This window comes from Leishmania donovani, chromosome 30 (assembly GCF_000227135.1).
Source record: "Leishmania donovani BPK282A1 complete genome, chromosome 30".
Taxonomy (NCBI): Eukaryota; Euglenozoa; class Kinetoplastea; order Trypanosomatida; family Trypanosomatidae; genus Leishmania; species Leishmania donovani.
This window is the reverse complement of record NC_018257.1, coordinates 566,229-586,203: the sequence shown is the minus strand read 5'-3', so window position 1 is coordinate 586,203 and position 19,975 is coordinate 566,229. Positions and strand designations below refer to the sequence as shown.

At 59.5% G+C, this 19,975-nt stretch overlaps 5 protein-coding genes across 5 annotated transcripts; all 5 read right to left on the bottom strand.

Moving 5' to 3' along the window:
• Nucleotides 1-281: 281 nt before the first annotated feature.
• On the bottom strand, nucleotides 282-1,655 carry LDBPK_301670 (hypothetical protein, conserved; the record flags this gene model as incomplete). Its single annotated transcript, XM_003862831.1, has 1 exon — nucleotides 282-1,655. One exon carries the CDS (start codon nucleotides 1,653-1,655, stop codon nucleotides 282-284), a length of 1,374 nt encoding a protein of 457 aa, XP_003862879.1.
• Nucleotides 1,656-2,856: 1,201 nt separating this feature from the next.
• LDBPK_301660 (hypothetical protein, conserved) lies at nucleotides 2,857-3,309 on the bottom strand (the record flags this gene model as incomplete). Its single annotated transcript, XM_003862830.1, has 1 exon — nucleotides 2,857-3,309. One exon carries the CDS (start codon nucleotides 3,307-3,309, stop codon nucleotides 2,857-2,859), a length of 453 nt encoding a protein of 150 aa, XP_003862878.1.
• Nucleotides 3,310-4,598: 1,289 nt separating this feature from the next.
• On the bottom strand, nucleotides 4,599-4,985 carry LDBPK_301650 (hypothetical protein, conserved; the record flags this gene model as incomplete). The annotated part of the gene is made up of 1 exon (XM_003862829.1): nucleotides 4,599-4,985. One exon carries the CDS (start codon nucleotides 4,983-4,985, stop codon nucleotides 4,599-4,601), a length of 387 nt encoding a protein of 128 aa, XP_003862877.1.
• Nucleotides 4,986-6,082: 1,097 nt separating this feature from the next.
• LDBPK_301640 (hypothetical protein, conserved) lies at nucleotides 6,083-8,173 on the bottom strand (the record flags this gene model as incomplete). The annotated part of the gene is made up of 1 exon (XM_003862828.1): nucleotides 6,083-8,173. One exon carries the CDS (start codon nucleotides 8,171-8,173, stop codon nucleotides 6,083-6,085), a length of 2,091 nt encoding a protein of 696 aa, XP_003862876.1.
• A 3,007-nt stretch (nucleotides 8,174-11,180) lies between these two features.
• LDBPK_301630 (ferric reductase, putative) lies at nucleotides 11,181-14,135 on the bottom strand (the record flags this gene model as incomplete). Its single annotated transcript, XM_003862827.1, has 1 exon — nucleotides 11,181-14,135. One exon carries the CDS (start codon nucleotides 14,133-14,135, stop codon nucleotides 11,181-11,183), a length of 2,955 nt encoding a protein of 984 aa, XP_003862875.1.
• Between the last annotated feature and the right edge of the window lie 5,840 nt (nucleotides 14,136-19,975).

Below are 19,975 nucleotides of genomic sequence, written 5' to 3'. Positions count from 1 at the left end.
CGGCGGCACGCGTGCCAGCAATCATGATGCGCGCGTTGCACCACGCGCAGCGTGCAACTGCACGGCACGCCACGTTGTCCATCTCAATAAGGCATTCCAACGCGGCGCTCGCGCGGCATTCCGCTCGATGGTGCTTTGGTGCAGCTGCGATGCGCCTGGCCCTTGCAAGCAGAGTAAGACGACGAAGTGACAGGCGGAAACAAAACTGTGAAGTACACGGCGCACGCCAAGTCTGGCAGGCCGTGCACGTGGCGTGTGAGGGGAAGAGAGAGCAGCGGACTCTACTCTGTGAGGGACTGTGATCGCTGCGGCGGCGTGGAAGCGGATCGAGCCATTTCCAGCTCCTGCCACTCTGCGCCGGCGAGCTTGTACCGTCTTCCACAAAAGGAGCAGTGAACTGTGTTGCCGCTCCCCTTCAGCGACTCCAGCGCACGAGGGGGCGCGGAGACGAGGGACTCCAGGACGTTCTGCTTCGAGCAGCGGCAAAAAAAGTCCAACCCCGTCCGCGCCGCTTCCGCTGCCGCAAGGGGGACCACAAAGTCCTGCACCCCCAGCGCTCGCCGTATCGGGTCCACCACCGCAGCCACCTGCGCCGGATCGTCGTTGTACTGCCGAGCCGCCACCGCGGCTTGATAGGCACCATCGTGGTCGCCAGAAACCAGAGACAGGATGTGCTGGCACGCAGTGTGCTTCTCTGCGCATCGATCTAGAAGCGGCTGCAGAGCCGAGGTGACCGTTGCGCCGCCGCCTGGCGATGCGCTCAGCAGCGCGGCGGACTCCATCACTACACGGTTCAGCTGGTTCACACGTTGGTCTACCGCAACGCCAGCAGCCAGCGGCGTCACCACCACACCAAAGCTGAATGGGATTGCATGCAGAAGAGCTCGCCGGATATCTTGCGCCTTCTTCTCTTCGTCCTCGTCACTGCACGCCTCGCCACGCTTCCATGCAGCAGCTGCAGCAGTGCCGTCCGCGTTCAAGAATCCGTGGTCCATAAGCCTGGCCGCGTCGACCCGGGACTGCAGCCACACCGCCGGGACGCTGCCGTCGGACCGGCGCAGGTAGTTGTAGGCGTGCAGGCTGCTGTTGTAGGAGAAGAAGCTCTTCCACGCCTCCAGCGGCACCCGCCTCTCCGTGCCAGGCAGATACAAGGAGAACGGTGCATCGCTGGCTTCGTTTGCGCCAGTGGCAGCAGCAGCGGAGTTGGAGGCGACGCCACAAGGGGGCTGAAGGAGCTCGGCCAGATCGGCGTGCACGACCGACGAAAAAGGCTTCTCCTGGCGATACAGGATACGGTTCACGCGCAGCGGGAACGTCGGAAGACCACATTCCGCCAGCTGCGCATTGTACTCGGGTCGCAGGTAGCACCGACACTCCCCCAGCGCCAGCGCCTCCGTCAAGATGGTGGCCTCTTCCGCGGTGAATCGAGCTTCCACTCGCTCCTCGCCCTCTAGTGCGGAGGCAAGCAGGTTTGCAAACGTGATCTGTGTTCCGAGGAGCTGCAAGAAGCCCACATGAGCCCTGGTGCTCCGCAGGAGGTCGTGCCGACGGATCGTCTCAGCCAGGAGATGGCGGGCAGAGCAAAAGGAGAAGCGCAGAAGCTTGTCTTTGCTGGGCACACGCAGCGTAATGTCACGCGTGCGAAACGCGTGCATGGTGCTGTGGGCAGACGCTGCGGAATACGACGAGGGTGAGGGCGAGGAAGAGACGGAGGAGGTGCATGTGGCTGCCCCTGGAGCCATCACCCTGGCGGCGCAGCGCAAGAAGGCGTGCGCTCGCATGACGCGGCAAAGGGGGAGATTCGAAAAGAGAGCGTGTGGTCCTACGCAGGATGGTGCTGCAAGGGCCGGCGATACTCTTGATACGACGGAGCGGGGCGCTGCCGGTGGGCTCTGAGGGCGGAGTGCGGCGTCTCGCTCTCCTTGAGGGATCCTGTGTGGAAGGACTTGCAAGAAAACATCAGCATTAGCAGAAATCAAGGATGAGGGGACAGAGAGTGACGGCAGCGAGAAGCAGATGGGGAAAGCACAGTCTACAAGCCAGCGCATAGCCCACATTGTGCCTCACGCGCAAGCAGATGACCTCGGCTTTCAAGGGCCCGCACCGCATGCCAACACGGGCAGCGGCGCCTCGCGGATATCGACAAAACAGCGCCCCTCAAAAGGGCAAAGCGCGCCGACGTCCTTTTGTGCCACGCCGCCCGTCCTCGCCCCGCTACGCACCGGCACGCCAGGCGGATGTCTTCGTGTTGTCCATTTCCGAATCCAAAACAAGCGGGCCCGTGAACCGCACACAACGATATAAGCACCAAAGGCGCACACAGTCACACCCACACCGTGGCCAGCGGATTCGCAGCATCCCCAAGCGCGATCACAAAAGACGGAGGACCTGGACTGGCCAATCGATGACGGTGCTGGAGGCCGCAGAGCGCAACCATCATACCGCCAGCTCGAGACCCGGGCCCTCTCCGGCTAACTCCCTCCGTGTCTGACCTTGGCACCGGGCCACTGCAGATGCCCTACGCCTCTCGACGGCTTCCATAGCCCATCATCCACACATCCGCTTACCTCTCACACACGGGCAGACACACACACACACACACAACGGCTATTAGAACAGACACGGCAGCCCACAGCGGCACCGGCAGGCGAGACAGCGTGGACGCCACCACCACACACGCATAGCACGAAAGAGCAGCACGCCGCTCTTCACATGGCGCCGGCACATGCAGTCCGAAGCGGCGCACAAGAGGAAGAGCGAGTGAGAACACACGTGCACACATCAAGGTACAGCGTCGCTGATCCCTTCGCTCCGTGCGCATGTTCACGCTGCGTCCGTCAGATAATCCGCGAGAGCTCAACGGTAGAAGGCACCGCTGCTGAGCTCCTGGTATGTCGGCGGCGTGTTGTCCATCCAGTCCATGGAGCTCACCGGCAGCAGCTCCATCCAGTTCAGCTTCACAAGTGCCACCAAAAAGGCGATGAGGCAGCAGCCAATGTAGATCCAGCGGGCCTGATTCACGGCCGATCGAATCTGCCGGTCGGTCTTTGTGTCCTCTTCGAAGTCAGCGAACAGCTTGCCAGCACTCAGAATAGACTGCAGCGGGTTCACAACGGCCATGCCGACAAACATGATCGAGAAGATGCTGACCTCATTGCCCACCATCCACATCATGAAGACGGTCATGGGCAGCTGCTTCAGGGGCTGCGTGCGGATTTCACTCAGGCGAGCCATGACGCGATGGCGGGTGATCTCCTTGTCCGTCATCTGCTTCGCCGAGGCGTTGACATCGGCTACTGCAGAAGCCATCGCTTGAGAGCTAAAGGTGAGGTAAGAGCGCAAACAAAACAGGGAGGATGGGAGTGGGCCGCGTCGGACAGTCCCACTGGTGCTGTGCGAGTGCGTGCGCGATAGGATGTAAGCGGGGAGGGGTCGCCCACGATCGCATTGTGCGCGCCAAGGTTGGTGTGTATGTTTGTGTGTGTGTAGCGGAGAATCGCGTGTGCGATTGAGCAAGTCCAAGGCACACGGAGGCGAGGAAGGAGGGGGCCCGAGAGGGGGTCGGTGTAGTCATAGGGGTGGCGCGCCTGGACAAGCGATACCACGCGGACGCATTGGCGGATGCGAGTCCATTGCACGAAGAGGGTGGGGCAGGCCAGCCCATCGCGCAAGACGACGAGAGAGAAGTGGCAGACGTGGCGCAAGGGACACTGACACGGCGCTGCCTGTGTGAACCTCTTCCTCCACTGCGCATCCCCATCGGATGCACAATACGAACAATGCAGACGCCGGGGCGCAAGCGAAGGCGGAGATCCACATGCCGAATTTCATCTCTTTCGTGCCGCGTCCTCCTCAGCCCCCCAACACATCCCCTCCCCTCCCAGTCGCCGGCGATGTTGTCTTGCCACAGAAGTTCGCTTTCTCTTTGTCTTTCCGTTGTTCGTCGCTGAACCTCCTTTTCGGTGTCCCGCCCTCGAGACGGAGATGATGAGTGGCGTCCGAAAAAAAAAAACGGCCACCAGACGGAAGCAGCACACGCCATGCATGTGCGAGACGACACACACACACACACGAGCAAAATACGCTGCGGATGCCGTCACCCCCCCCCTTCCCTTCCTCTGCCTTCACGTAAACGTACGTACGCATCTGCTGCTGTCCGAGGGGCGCCAGAGAAGGGGCGAAAGTAACGCCGTTCCTACTCCACACAGGCAAGTACAAACAGCGCAGCGACAAACGGCCGATTCAGCACTGCTGATAGGTGGAGTCAAAAGACATACACGTGCATACATATTATATATATATATATATATGCATATACGCATATATGTACATATATGTGTAGCAGGGCCTCCCACGGAAGACGGGGAGGAGAGGGACATTAGTAAGCCAAGAGAGGATGCACAGCTTAAGTGTGCAGCTGCAGCCCCGACCGCCTCTGGTGGACTCGCACAAGCAAGGAGACGCCAGCCCTTCTCCGCTACCGTGCAGGCGCGCGCTGAACCCGGCTCCTCCCCCTTTCCGCATCTCACCGGCAAGGCCATTCTCGTTTTCGTTGCCTCGGTCCGTCGACAGCGACTACTGTCTATCGGCGTGGGCGTTTAGAAGGGCCCGATGCGTGTGTTGCCGGGAATGTCGGCCAAGTTGCTGTTCCAGCGGTACTTCTGCGGGCCTACGACAAACCACCAAAAGAGAAAGCCGAGGAAGGCCCCGAAGTAGCGCGCGCCACGGAAGTCGGAGACCATGATGACATCATCGATCGAGTTTCGAAAGCGCCAGCGGCCGTACTTCTTCACGTTGCAGTAGTTGTTTGCCCAGGAGCCGAAGCACAGCATGCAGGCGCCGCACATGAGGCAGGAGCCAATAATGCCGTACACGCTATGGAACTGACGAGCCGGCAGCGCTATGGCAGCGGGGGCAGTCGCAGTCGCCAGAGAAGCGGCGCCGCGCGTGGGGCGCAGCATCGATCCGTTGAAGCAGCGCAGCATTTCCCGTGACAATGGTAAAGCACATGAAAGGGCTATCAACGCTAAATAAGCAAGGGCAACCAGCAAGGCGAGGGCGGATGGGCTAGTCGATGGCAGACCTAGAGGGTGGGCGCCTTGAGAGAGAAACAGACGCGCGCCTTTGAGGTGGGAGGTGACCAGACCACCGAAGGAGCGCGCTGAATAGGGTCCTAAAGAGCGAGGAGAAGCTAAAGAGGGAATACCTCGAACGTGCGCGCTTGCCACGGTCCAAAACAAACTACCGCACACCACCCGCGGCGCACGTCTGATGAACAGAGGGAAGATGCGCGTTGGGTGCAGTGAATTACGCGCCGCTTGCCTTCAGTGCGATAATGGATGACCCGCCCCACTCTCCTTTTCGTTTCGGGAGGGGTTCTAAGAGGTCTTTGTGCGGTTGCTTTATACGCAACTAAGTGGGCCTCCGCCCTTGACTATCTCCAGCAGACCGCAGTGAGCGAAACGACGTGTGGGTATACGTGTGCCGATGCGCGCACGTACGTGCACGACAGCAGACCACGGACAACAAACAAGCCTACGATCATGCCAATGAAGAGATGAGCGAGAAGAAGAAAGGGGGATCGGGGCATGTGCGACGCAGAACAAGGAAACGGCGAGGTGGAATTCCAAGAGAGGAGAAGTGCATGTGCCGCATGGCTGGCGCCTCTGTCGGTGGTGGTGCCGTGGTGCGCCGCGGGATTCGCCCCCCTCCCCCCGCAACACACACATGTGTACCTCTTTGCGAAATCACAGGAAGAAGCTCCCCTTCCCACTTTCGTCGTGCGCGTGCATACCCATGCGCTGGGCTCATACCACCTCAGTCCTCCGTTTCCGTGTGTGATGATGGCGTTTGACGCCAGGAGAGACAAAGAAGGGCGGATGAGGGGCAGCACCGTAGGAGAGGCATAACAGTACCCCGTCCGGTGACAGACCCACATGGTTGCTACCCCCCCCCTCCTCCCTCTGCCTCGTGCGCGAAACAGCCTTCTTTAGAGAGACAAGCAGCGCAAACCGCTGCACGTCGACAGCAAGGCGCGCGCACCAGAGAGAGAGAGCAGCGACCGAGTGGCTCTCGTATTTTGTCATCGCTGCCACTGTGGTCGCCGTCTCGGTGCTACGCGGGGCGGCGGCGAACGTGGTCGATGGTCTTTTATACACGCCTCGTAAGGCTCGGGATAGTCCTCCATTTCCTCCACCAGCGGGCGAAGGATCTCTGAAGCGGAGGCGGCGCCGCTGCCATCTGGCGAGACGGTCCTCGACCCAAACTGCCTCCCGATGCTATCGCTGCGAACTCGCCGCGCTGACTGCAGCACTGGTGCCGAGCGAGCGGTGGCGCTAGCATGGAGGGGAAGCAGGTGGGCCCGCTTCTCAGTGATGGCGAGGTGGAGACTGCGACATACAATCCGACGCTGCTCAGGCGGCAGACTCGGCATAAATACGCACGCCTTGGCAACTATGAAGCGCCAGAAATCGCTCGGGTGCAGCGCTACCGCCGTGGGCGGCTTCGAGCCGGCCTCCACTGCCATCTCCTGGCGTATCACCTCAGCCGCAATGGTGGCGCACACAAAACGCGACACTGCGTCGTCTTCGGCGGCATCCCTTCTAAACGCGACGCCTCTGTGTGGCAATTCGAAACGGCGCAGCTCCGTCTTCACGTGCGGCTCCTGCGAGAGCACAAACGCTGGCAGCTTCGCCAGCACGGCGACGATCTTGACAAAATGATAGCCGCTGATAAAAACGCGATCCTTGCTGGCCAGGGCGACGGCGAGGCCCCAGGTGACGCGGAAGAGCGTGTCTTTTTCGTACCAAAGCGGGCGTCGCTGAGCAGTCGCAGGGGCCGAGGTCGACGCAGCATGCGACCGATCCCTTTCCACAGACGCGCAGCCGCGGCTGTGGTGCCGCGCCGCACGCGAGGGTTGCGGCGGCGGCTGTCTCCCGTACGGCGGCCACAAGAGCCGCAGATGCACGCGCAGCAAGGCGTAGGCGTGAACGATGTCCGTCATGCGGAGGTCGCGCCGGCGTGCTGCGACGACACGAAACAGCTCCGACACGAGCAGATGCTGAACTTCGGTTGCAAGAGCACTCATTGGCACCGTTGCGCTCGGCACATCCGGAAACGCTGGCGTAGATCGAAGGTGCGCAGGCTCGCGCTGCTGGCGCAGTAGGCAGAGCTGCTTGCCAGTCCACACATCTTCCAGGACGCCCTCCGTGGCGTCGCGGGCATGCAAGACGGAGAGCGCCTCCAGTCCCCACACTGCATCAGCGCCGGAAGCTTGCGCAGGCGGAAAGACGGAGTCGTCTGACGCCGGCACATTCGCTGCCGCCTTCACGCGTGGTCGTGTGAAGCTCTCCGCACAATGACGCTGCTGAACAAAAATGGATGCGAGCCGGCCGAGCGCGACGTCTGTGAGAGCCGCGCGGAACGCCATGAGACTCACAGGCGCGGGTGCTGTGCTTCCATCGCTCTCGCTGTCTTTTCGGGACTCCCAGTACTGCAGCTCGCGCGCAAGGTAGCCGAGAACGCGGGTGGTGTCGAGGCTCGAGGCAGCTGCGTGGTTCGTCTGCAGCACGCGCAGCATGCCTCGCATGTCGCGCATGCCAAGGTGCAGACCGGTATCAGCGAGCCCGATGTCCGCCACGAAGCCAAGGTCACGGACACTCTCGTAGCAGCAGGCTACCGCACTGCTTGCATGCCGGCTCCAGAAACTACGGAACACGTCGCGACCCTGCTTCCGTAAAGCAGGATCAGCCGAGGAGCTGTACCGGACGCGATGCTCCTTGCAAGCAGAGAGAAACTGCGAAAGAGTGCTTACCTGTGGCGCGCTGACCTCGCCCGAAGGTCTCCTGCTCTCCTCATGTTCGGTGAGCAAAGTGGCCGAGGCAGAAGTTCCGGCAACGCCGTGCTCCGGGAGTGCTTGGTCGCCGTTTGCTGTGGCAGCAATGCCGCGCATCTGTTCCACCCGCTGTGGAAGCTCACGCAAGTACGCTGCGGTGCATGCGGCCGTCGTCGCCGGCGCTTGTTGTGCGCGCGTCTCCGCGGGCTGCGTGATGAACTCCTCCAACAACGCAAGCCTCTTCAGTTCCCGCTGCATCTGCGCCGTGCCGCCGTGACCACGGCGAGCAAGAACAAAGTGGCATCGGCGAAGGCACCGCAGAGGGTGGGCGGTGCGCATGTTTTCGACCACTCGCCCTCAGTGTGCTTCAAGTAGTGGCCAGCGTACGCCGAGCACGGGCACCAAACCGGTGCAGGGCAGTGGCCAGAGATGGCAAACCCCTCTGCAAAAGGACGGCGAGAGCTACGGCGCGGCCTGCGATCATCGCATCTGTACACGTTTACAAGTGATCGTGAGCACCCACCGAGAGAGAGAAAAGGCGAATGGAAGAGAAGAAAAGTGAGGGAGAGAAGCAATGAGGCGATCGATGGCATCGGAAGTGCCCAGCCCCCTCGAGTCATGCCCCACTCCACCAACACCTCCACCACACACGCACATCCTCCTGCGCCCTCCCCCAGCGCACATTCCACAGGGAACATAATGCACGCATATAGGGAGAGCCCCGTCGCTTTTTCTTTTTTCGTTCGGCGACACTGAGGTGCTCCCCGCACGCGCCAGCAAAGAGAGAGGGGCGATGCCAGTTGCCGCCACGAGCGCCTTCTTCTTTCCCCCTCACATGGTGTTTTTCTCTTCGCTTGCGGAGTTGCGCGCATGTGAAAACGTTTCTGTGCCGCATTTGTATTCGAGGCGATCGCGACGCTGAATCGATGCACACCATGGCAGCAGAAGGGGCACGCCGCACAGAAAGCGCTCGCTTTCAGGCCCGCTGACGTGGCGCCATCCGCGATAAACGGCAACGGCTAGAAGCGCAGGCCCTATCGGATACACGCACACAAAGACATAACGCGGTAGCGTGGGGTGGTGCGCTGACCGAGAGCGCGCCCACTCTTCAGCGGTGGCGATGCCTCTACAGCTTTCTTCTTTATGTGCTCCTTCTCTCTCGCTTACCATCTCTCTCGCCGACTCCGCTCATACCTCGACGGACGCGGACGATGCGCACATGCCCGCTCAGCCACAGAATACATTCGCAAAAGGAAATCACATCGCTGCCTCCGCGGCAGGTTACGGAGACGCGAAGCCGTTCGTAGTGCTAAGGGGGTGACCGTAGGAAGGAAAGAGGCTGTTGCGGCGGTGTAGGAGGAGGACACACAGCGAAGCAACGAGGCACGTTCACGCACATGCACAAAGGAAGCAGTGGTGGCGCAGAGGAAAAAAAAAAAGATGTCCACCCAGCCCCGCTTCTCATGTTGAGCCTCGTGATGCCACCCTAGCAGTGTCGTACAACTCCCAAGCTCGCGCACACCCACACTCATCCCAACACGTGCACAGAAAGTATTCGGCGTCTTCCTTCATTAGTTCTTTATATGCGATTATACCATGATTTGCTGAAGGCCTCTCTACTGCTTCAGGCTCGAGCGGCTCTGTTGTTACCGTCGGTGCTGTTTCGCTGTGATGCCACCCTCTTCGTTTACGTGTGTGCGTGTGTGGTTGCTGAGTAGCTGCGTGGCTGGTCGGCGTGGGGCTTCTCTTTTTCTCAAGAACGACGGCCAAAAAGGAAGCCCGTGAAGAAGGCGGGACGGGATGCTGCTAGCCGGAGAGCATACGAGGGGGCAAAGAGAGAGACCAACGCCCTCGCCCCCCACACACACGCACATGCACAGACCCCTAAGCCTCCACGATCCACTTGCGAAAGCAAGAGAAATCTGAAGTTCAAAGGGAAGGAAGAGGCGAGAGCCACAGGCCACACACATATGTGCACATGCACGCGTGGGAGCACCAAAGCGGGGAGGGGAAGGGGGGGGGGGCAAAAAAAGGAATAAAAGGAAACGCAGCACCACAAGGAGGCAGAAGGCGAGGGGGGGGGGGCACAGAGCCAGCAGCGGATAGCGGGCGTGCACCGCAGCCCACCCACCCGCACACAAACGAGGAACGAAACGAAAGGGAGTATTCGCAGATCATCGCCACTTCTCGCGCACTCTTGTCTCCCCCCACTCCCCCACTCTGCGTCTCGCCTCCTTCGACTGCCTCTCGCGTAAAGAAACACATATATACACATAAAAGAGAAGAGACGAGCGCACAGACACACGCACACACACACGTGGGCGCCTTTTCTTTTGCATCGCTGTTTGGGTGTGAGTGTGCGCTTGCCGCACACATACATGACCGGTGTGTCTGCGTGAGACTGATGAAGCAACTCGGCAGAGGGTGAGGCAGTTGATCTTAGCTCGCCCTGTTCAACAGTTCAGCTGCCGTGTTCCTTTTCCAGTTCGAGGCCATCAACACAGAAAAGAAAAACAGAAACGAGGTGGGGAGAAGAAGCGCCCTCATGCTCCACTATTCTCCCTATCGATGCCAGAGACGGGAACGAGCGATACAAGCGAAATGAGTAGCTCGGCATTGCTTGGCCGGGCATTCGGACCCACTTCATTGTATCAGCGTCTGCACCGCACGCAGTCGGGAGGTTGAGCAGGCAAAAAAGGTCAACAGGGGAAACAAGGGGCGCGACAGAGCGGCGAGCGCATCCAAAAAGAAAGAGCGCGCCCCTCCCATCCCTCCATAGTGTATCTGATGTGTGCTACCTCCACGTATCAGAAAGAAAAAAGGAGACCGCATGCAGTAGAGGGAAACGATACAAGTGAGAGGTGGGTGGGGGTCTGACCCTAGGAGCACCAGCAGCAGTTGCAGCGACGAAAACGTGTCTCGCAGCCACCATCACAGCCATCGCCCAGCGCCGCCAGCATAACTCATTCTTGTCATCATCGCAGACCACCACGCCACCTCTCTCTCCCCGTCTCTGGCAGAGAGAGAGGGCAGACATGCATTGCCACCTTCACTCTAAAACACAGACATGTGCACGCAAAGTGCCTCTGGAGCATCGCCGTGTGCGGCGAAAGCCCCACGCAGCTTGAGGAGCACGCATCCGCCCAAGCACGTGCGTGTTTTCACGAACAGATGGAGGAGTTGGGGGAGGAGGTGCTGTACATGACTCTCTCCCTCTGCCTATCTTGATAGCGCAGCGGCAAGTCGCCAACAAAAGTTAGCGAGGAAGCGTTCGCGAGACGGAAGACCAGCATTAGAGATTGACGGGGCGACGGAGGGAGCACGCAGGCACGCACATGAGAGAAACCTAGAAGAGGAATTCTTCCTTGTGCACCGCCACACCGAGCTGCGCCCCTGAGGACGTGACCTGGCGAACGAGCGAGTTCGGACCGCACACAAACAACAACGTGCGGGCCCTGTCCAGTCTCGAGGATTTATGGACGCCAGATCCAGGCTGCTTGAGTGCCTCGCGGATGAGGCGATCGACATCGGGGCGCCCCAGGTGCACCTTCACCGCCACACACCCGCTGCCGCTGCTCTCGCTGTTGTCATGCAGGCGCTCGCCCGACTTCATAACAGAGCTCGACGACCACTTGGAAAGACCATTTGACACCAAGGCACCTTCCTGATCCGTAGCAGATGCAGTGTCGACAACAGTTTTCCGCTCCTTTTTATGCGCAGTCGACTCGGAAGCGCCTTCGATGCCATCCTCACAGCCATCGGCGCTCGCCGAATCAAAGCCTTCGCTTTCACTGCCCATAGACGCATTGGAGAACACCATCTCCTCCGCTTCTCCCGCATCGTCAGCCTTGCCATGCAGCCCGGGCGTCATCGCCGCCGCTGCCTTCTGCTTCCAAGGAGAGGCGCTGTCCACAGCATTTTGGGCATTCTCAATGGCACCCGCGCAACTAAGCGGTTTGCCATCCAGCTCCACAAAGCCTTTCCTTGCCGAGAGGAGGGCCTTTGATGGGCACTGCTCGCCCAGGCACGCATCTCCGTTGGAAAAATGCCGCTGCTCCGTCTTACGAGTGACGTAGACGTCGATGAAAACGTTTTGCGCTGCGTCGTCAGCAATGCGGACGACCTCGTTCACCGCACTGAGTTCATCATTTAGCGGCTCGTCCTGCTCCAGGGAGTCGGCGGGCTGGATGATCTCGGTATTCAGTCTGGCATCTTTGGTGATGTCGTCGGGGGCCGCACACGTGTCGATCTTCTTCAACGCCGAACGGGTTGCAGGCTGACGAACCACGTCGCCACACCGCATCGGCAGCTGCAGCATGTCTGCTACAGCCTTCACGTGACGCGCAGAGCGAGTAGACCAAATGAAATCCACACGTGGGCTAGCGCCACTGTGGCCGAGAGCGTGGCACTGGCGCAGCAGCGACCCGAGGATCGATACGCACGGCGTCGCGCCGATGCCACCGGCAACCAGAACAATATTGTCATAGTGGCGGTAGTCCACCGGCGTCCCACAAGGCCCCTCCACAGCCATCGTGATCTCTTCGCCGCGGCTCACTAGGTCGTACAGCCGCCCCGTCCACGTCTTCGGCCCCATCGACTTGACGTGCACGTAGAACACGGTCCCCGTCGTGCTCGCCTTCGAGCTTCCGACGGCAGCCGACTCCTCGTCCACGACGTTGATCAGAGTGAAGGGGTGCCACTGCAGCGCCGTCAGCTCCGGCACGCACACCAGCACGTACTGCCCCGGGTGCACGTGCCGCATGTCCCGTCGCCCGGGCACAGAGAAGGCCAGCTCCGTCGTGTCGTCGCCGATCACGCGCGCGCGCACGACGCGCACCACGGCGGACCGCTGCCACAGACGCACCAGCTGGTCAGACAGGAACACCGTCATGCCGGGGAGCAGGTACATCCAGCCAGCAGAGGCGTGGAAGACCATGGCGGGTAGCGTCATGTACGTCGCGGCGAGGTGCGTGTAGTAGAACAGCTCGTAGTGGCGGCGGCGCACCAGATTGAAGGCGAAGATGCCCATGGAGATCAGCAGGAACCACGTTGTCCACGTCACGACCAAAACGGTGTAGTCGTCGTAAACACCCTTCTTGCACACGCGATTGGTGACGGTGTTCAGGTTCTGCATGAGATACCCAAAACTGGCGTAGGACACATAGAAGGCCACGATGTGGCCGACCGTGGCCGCCAGCATGGCGTAGCCGACAGCGCGGTGGAACCACAACATGCCATCCCGCGACACACCAAGCACGCTGACCACCACCGACTGACGGCTCACCGGCAGCAACAGCAGCGAAAGGAACAGGATGGCCAGCTGGCCCAGCCCGCGGGCCCACCGCTCCGGCGCCTCAATCTGTGCACTCTCATTCGCTGTCACAGTCCAGGTCTGCTTGTAGTTGTGGTCGTGCAGCCAGTAGATGAAGAACATGACCGACAGCAGCGCCGTGGCGGCGACAAAAGCGGCCTCGCCATATGTGAAGCACGCGCACAGCGGAATGCGGCGCTGCACCCAGTACCGCCCGCGCTGCGTCAGCCGCAGCACCAACACAACGATCGCCGTCGTCAGCAGGTACGCGTAGAAGAAGACGTTGCCCGGGAACAGCTTCAGCGTCAGGTCATCAGAGAAGCGGATCTGGCCGGTGCGGAGCCACGCGTCCGGCATCTCCGGCACAGTCATGTTAGTAGTGCGTCTCTCCCGCGAGATGCCATTGCGAGCGAAGGAGGCGATACGGTGGGAGTTGAAGCGGCGCGAGTCATTTGGCAGCCAGAAGGAGAGAATGGCGCACACCAGGATGCCAATCAGCACGCCGACAAGGCGGCACACCTGCTTCACCCTCGATCTCGCCTGAAATGGCCACATGCGCTCCGACTTCGCCATTGGGTTCGCCTCCGTCGCGACCGCAGCAATCGCACCACGACCCCTTCCCGGCGAGGGCGTCTCTTCGCCGGTGGACTGGCCGGAGGCGCTGCTGGACGCTTGCGCGCCGGCTGCCACGCTCGCCGCGTCACGCTCGCGCACCACCTTCGCGGTCCTCTGCAGCATGACAGTAGTGAAGACGCGGTACAGCAGCACCAGCCCTGCAGGCACCAGGACGAAGAAGGTGATCACGGAGAGAGTAACATTGAAGTCCTCACCGCGCGTTCGAGGCGCCTCCGGGTACTTGTCGACTCCCAAGCAGAAGATGAAAGCGCACTGTGCAGGATTGCCGCCCCACTCGACGAGGAGCGTCACACCAGTCGCCACGTAGAGGATACCCAGAGCTGCCTGAAGGATCACGGAGGCATACCGGTGCATCGCCCAGTAGCGGCCCTTGTGGGATGGGTGGAAGGCGTAGCGCACGTAGAAGAGCGTCGTCTCGATGAGAAGCGCCACAGCGAGGCCGGCGAACGTGAAGAAGCCCGTGACACCGGCGATACCGTTCGGCGTAAAGCCGGCGCTTCGTCGCTGCCCTTCAGGTGTAAGCTCGTAATAGCCCTGCGTACGCCACACCAGGTAACCAAAGACGGTAAAGAAGACGCACACCACCGTGCCAGCAATGAGGTAGCACAGCTGCGCTGTGAGTGTCAGAGGGGCGATGTGCATCATCTTGGAGATTGGCGCGGCCAAACGGTTGGGTGATTTGCAAATAGAGCCGAATCAAAAGTCTCGCCCCTACGCGAAGCCCAGACGTGCTCGCGTTCGTATGCGCACGCACAAGCGCACAGAACGAGATGCCGGTGCAAATCACCGTAGGCACTCGTACAAGGGGGGCAAACAAAATGCTGTGAGGCGAAGAAAAGGGTCTACTGCTGCGATCGGCAAGTGGATTCTGCGCTGTCAGGGTTAGTGCGTACGCTTCCTTTGTCTATGCCTGTGTGTAGCCTTCTGATATTGCTCTTACGCTGATCCAAGGCGTGAGCCGTGGCTGTGATGCTGCGCTGGAGGAGAACAGCACACCCGCAGACGCCGAGGCGCGCAGGGGAAGATAGATGACTGCAAAAAACAGACTGAAGACAGGAAGAACCGCAAAGCGAAAACAAAAACAAGAAACGAGAGAGAGCGCGAGGGAGAAAGGACGCCAGCCAGTCCAGACTAACGTGAAATCGCGTCACTTGCGCGGTGGTTGCACTGGAGAATCTGACGGTGGGTGGGTGGGTGGAAGTGAAGAGAACAGCCAGAGGGACGCACGCTTACCCTCCTCTGCCACACACACGCACACGATCACACGCAAAAGGAAAAAAGAAAGAGGAAACACTTCACCTGCCGAGAAAGAGTGGGGGCCGAGAGGGAAGAGGCGGACAGCGGAGAGACACGCTTTTTTTGGTGTGGTCGGCACGCGTTCGATTGCAAAATACGGAAGGAATATAAACATCACAAATGAACGGACAAAAGAAAGCTCAGAAAACGTTTCGTACCACTTCAGAGGACAAATAAAAATCGGAAACAAGAACAGCACAGCAGCACAAAGAGAGGTGGTGGAAACAACCTTAAAATGTTATACTTGCACAGCTATCTTTGATGGTGCCTACGTGCGCGTGCTATTGCTGACGGCTCGCTGGATTTTCCTCGCGGTTCGTGGTCTCGGTTTGCCTGGAAATCGAATATATATATATATACATATATATGTATGTATATGCACACGAGAGAGAAAGCGAGTGAAAGGCAAAGGGGAGGGGGCACGGAGTCGAGACACCACGCACGACGAGCCAGGGATGTGGGAAGGAGGAGGCGAGAGTTGTCTGCGCAGAAAGGGGCAGAGAGCCACGCAGCCAGCGGCAGTGTCTTTTGCCGGAAAATACCTAAACGAATGGAATCAGAGAGAAGGGGTGCGCGAGGAGACGCTCAATGGGACACGTGCAAACAAACCAGTGAGCGAGCGAAACAAGAAAAACACGAAAAATGAAAGAAAAAGGAAAGAAAAAGGAATCCACGAACCCGCATACGAAGTAGTGAGGCGAGGAGGAAGGGGGGACGAGGGGAGAGCAGGGGTGGCAGACAGTACAGTTGAAGAAGAGTTGAGCGAAACAACAGGAACGACCGAACAAGAGCATAAAAGTGCTTGGATAAAGAAACGGAAACAGAGAGATGTTGGGAGTTGACTACTTATCGATTTCTATGCGTTCCTTTGCTTGTTTTCCTTGTTGTTTGCGCGTTTCTGTTCTCTTGTCCGGTGTGGTTTCAACTTAGGTGCAGAGACACATGCATATATTGATAGAGAGCGGCAGGTTGGTGGTTATGCAGAAACCGAGAAACGAGTTCAATGAGAGACCAAAAATGCCAACACAAAGACACAAAGGACGAGGGCGCGCGACAATGAAAACCAAACACGAAAAAAATCAGGACAGACGCGAACGCGTAACGCAAAGAGAAACACGGCTGGGAAAGGCGAGCGCGATAATCCAGCACTCAGGATGTCCCCAAACACACAAACAGGGAGAGAGAGAAACGAGAGGAGTTGAATGAAAAGAGCAAGCTAGGCAGTAGGGGGAGAGTACACACAACAACCACGAACGGGCTTAAGCTCACGGAAGCACAACAACAAACCCAGCACGACTCTAGCTTGCCTGTCGTGCCCTTTACCGTCCCTTGTAGAGCTTCCTGCTGCCGCTTCTCAGATGATGCCGTTGTCGACCCTTGCAATGCAGATAGAATATGCGAAAGCGTTCCTCGACTACGCAGATACGCACCCACACAGAGAAGAGACGCGGAGAACAGCGAGAGCCTAAAGGGAGGTAAGAGGAGTAGTCCAGGCAGAGAGAGAGAAAGTGAAGCACGGAAACACGTAAAAACAGCAGAAAAGGAGGTATGCTGTTGTTGTTTCAGGGGTGGGTTGGAGGGATGCTTTGTTGTTGCTGTCTGCCGCCGCTAAAGTTGATCAAAAATGTCTTTCCACTTCGGGTGTGCTATCAGGCTGTCTCTTGCTGCTTTACGGTGGTGGGGTGAAGGATGAGTGGGCGGGTGGGCACCGCGTACGGCTGAGTATGGGTGCGCCGCACAACTGTAGTGCTCTCGAGACAGGTCAGGGCTCACGCCTCGACTCGGGCACTCGGAGACACGGCAACGGAAACACACACACACACACGCAGCCTCAAGGGAGAAGCACAAAAACCTTGGCGCTTCTGTTCGGTGCCCTTGCGTGTTTCTGTCGCTGCAACTGCCGCCTGCCCTTCTACACGGCAATGAGTGGATACAGACGTCGCTCGCGATGCTGCGAGCACGCGAGAGAAGAAAAAATGATAATAAAGAACAGAGAAGAAACAAACAAGACGACTGGGACAGGGAAGTGGGGAGCGAAAAGGAAACCAGAAAAGCCAGAAAAGCGAGTGCCTCGTGCGCGACACCACCGAACACGGGGGAGAGCAAGAGAGGAGGTGGAGACGGCGACGTTAAGCAAACGCAAAAAGAGGGCGACAATGCAAACAGAGTGCACAAGGAAGCTGAGGGAGGTCGACAGGATGAGGAAGAGAACGTTGAGGGCGACGCTACAGACGGCAGAACGGAAAAGGAAAAACCAAGCACGAAATAGGGGAAGCGAGTTTGCGAGGAGGAGGGTGAATAGAGAAAGAAGACAAATACGACTGTGTCTTACGGCGGTTCTTCTGCTGCTGCCACCCTTTGCAGGTCTTCCTGCCCTTTGTTTCCTTACTCCTTCCAGCTGAGGTGCGTTGGATGCGGTGGCAGAAAAGTGGTCGAAACGCAGTCGCCGTGGCCTCCGTCGCACACACAGATACACGAACGGCCTCGGATGGTGAGGAGGGGAAGAAATGGGAGCTGAAAAAGGGGGTGGCAAATGAAACTCAAGCGCGCGTCGACACACACACACACGCACACACTGGTAGGCCAATAAGAGGTTTGCCGGAGGGGAGAGGACGGAGACGGAGGGGAGACGGAGCCTGGGCAACGGGAACAGGCGGGTGGGTGAGCGGAGGGAGTTGCTCGCGTGTGTCCCTGCCTGTGCTTGTGTCTGTGGTGACGAAGCTGATGCGCACGCAGGTGGGCAGTGCTTTTTATGTGTTTTGCGGCAACACGCACGCCTTTCTCTTCGTTAGCCTTACTCCCTCCCCCTTTGTTTTTCGAGCGGTAGGGGAAGATTCCACTTGACGCGCTGGAGGAGTGTCCCTCAGGGTCCTCGCACTCGCTCGCTCGCTCTCCCTCGTCAGGAAGCAGCGACAGGGCACGGAAGGAGTCCGTGGGGAGAGAAAGAGAGTAGTGTGTGACCGAGCAAAGCAAGGGCACGGAATCCTCCACAGCGCCAGAGAGCGTCGATCAACGCACTGGAGCAGAAAAGGGAAGCGAGGCGTCGACGACAGAAGGAGAATACACCCTCGCAGTTCTCGCAGACGCGCAGAGGATTGGCCGGAGAGGCAGAGCCAGGAGTAAGAAGGGAGGAGATGACCAACAGAGCAAAGGGGCAGCAGAAGTACCGAAGAGCACACCCGAAACGGCAGCGCACGTGACGCTGCTGTGTGCCTTCTCGTGTGCGTGCTTCTTGCGCCCCGTCTTCTCCCGCCTCTGTGCGTCTGTGCGTGTGTGCGTTCCTTCGTCGCCTCCTGTTCGCCTTCCGTTCTTTTTTCGCTGCGGAGAGGGGGGGGGTGCAGGAGGAGGAGCAGGGGTGCGTGCAACGTCTTTATCGTCTCGAAGCAGACAACGATGGAGCGACGGAGAGTTTGGCGGTCGCAGTGGTGGGGGCGCAGTGTTGAGGAAATGGGTCAGAGGGAAAGGGAGAGACGAAAAAAAAAGCACACAGATGCAGACTACATCAGGGGTGTGGGGAACATGTGAGGAACGTCCCTCCCTCATAAGCGCAACGCTAACGCCCGCGGGGTATAGTGCATCACGGTCCACACGCCGCACGTGCGTGTGCGGAAGAGGCTTACAGCACGCAACACTCTCGACACATGAAGTGCGCGCTTCGCATTCGCATGTCTGATCCCCCTCCAAAACAGTGAAGCTGTTCGTGCACTTGTCTCTCTGTAGAAATACCAGCAGCTGCGACACTCTGATGTGTCGTTGAACACTACGTGGCGGCGCGGCCGCCACTCGAGCCGGAGCACGCCGGCTCGCTTCGAGCCACGCGAAGCGCGAAAAAAAAACACGTGGCCGGCAAGCCATTAGTACTCCCCAGAATGGCCATCCTCTGCCGCGCAGCACGACCCCACCTCTCCCCGTCACATGCCGCAGGTCACACCGCGCGGGACGAGGCAGCGGTGGGCACACGCGTCACAGCGCTGCGCCCACCCAGGCACACAAGCACGGCCGCTGACTCCAGCTCTGCAAACCACCCGCTCCGCCGGCCGCCACCCCTCCTGGCGCATCCCCCTCGCCGTGGCGCAGGCTCCCCACACCAGGAGGCAGTGCCAGGGCCGGGTGGGATATCCTCCAGCCACGCTCACACCTCGTCCATCATGTGGGCGGCGCAGACGTGCTCGCTGCCGCAGCCCGCTCCGACGCAGCGCCATCCAGTCTCCCACCGCAGACATCAGCAGCAACACATCGCTCTCACCTCCACCCCCACCCCACGTCGTGGGTGCGTGACCGTGTCACCGCCAGATGTGGTGCGGCGTTGGCAAGGGGATAGGAGATTGCTGGGCTTCCCCGCAGAGAGGGCATCGAGCCCTGAGATTCCGCGCTGAGGTGTGCCCAACCGTCGCAAGGGCGGGCATTGACCAGCCGTGAAACAAAGCAGCGGCCACATCACTGAGCACGCACCTAAGACAAGCGAGAGGGGGACCACTGATAGCGGAAAGGGAAGGAAGGCCAGAAGAGCAGGGAGGGGAAGAGCGCGAGGCGAACATATGACGTTCCCAGACGGCGGCACGCGTGCCAGCAATCATGATGCGCGCGTTGCACCACGCGCAGCGTGCAACTGCACGGCACGCCACGTTGTCCATCTCAATAAGGCATTCCAACGCGGCGCTCGCGCGGCATTCCGCTCGATGGTGCTTTGGTGCAGCTGCGATGCGCCTGGCCCTTGCAAGCAGAGTAAGACGACGAAGTGACAGGCGGAAACAAAACTGTGAAGTACACGGCGCACGCCAAGTCTGGCAGGCCGTGCACGTGGCGTGTGAGGGGAAGAGAGAGCAGCGGACTCTACTCTGTGAGGGACTGTGATCGCTGCGGCGGCGTGGAAGCGGATCGAGCCATTTCCAGCTCCT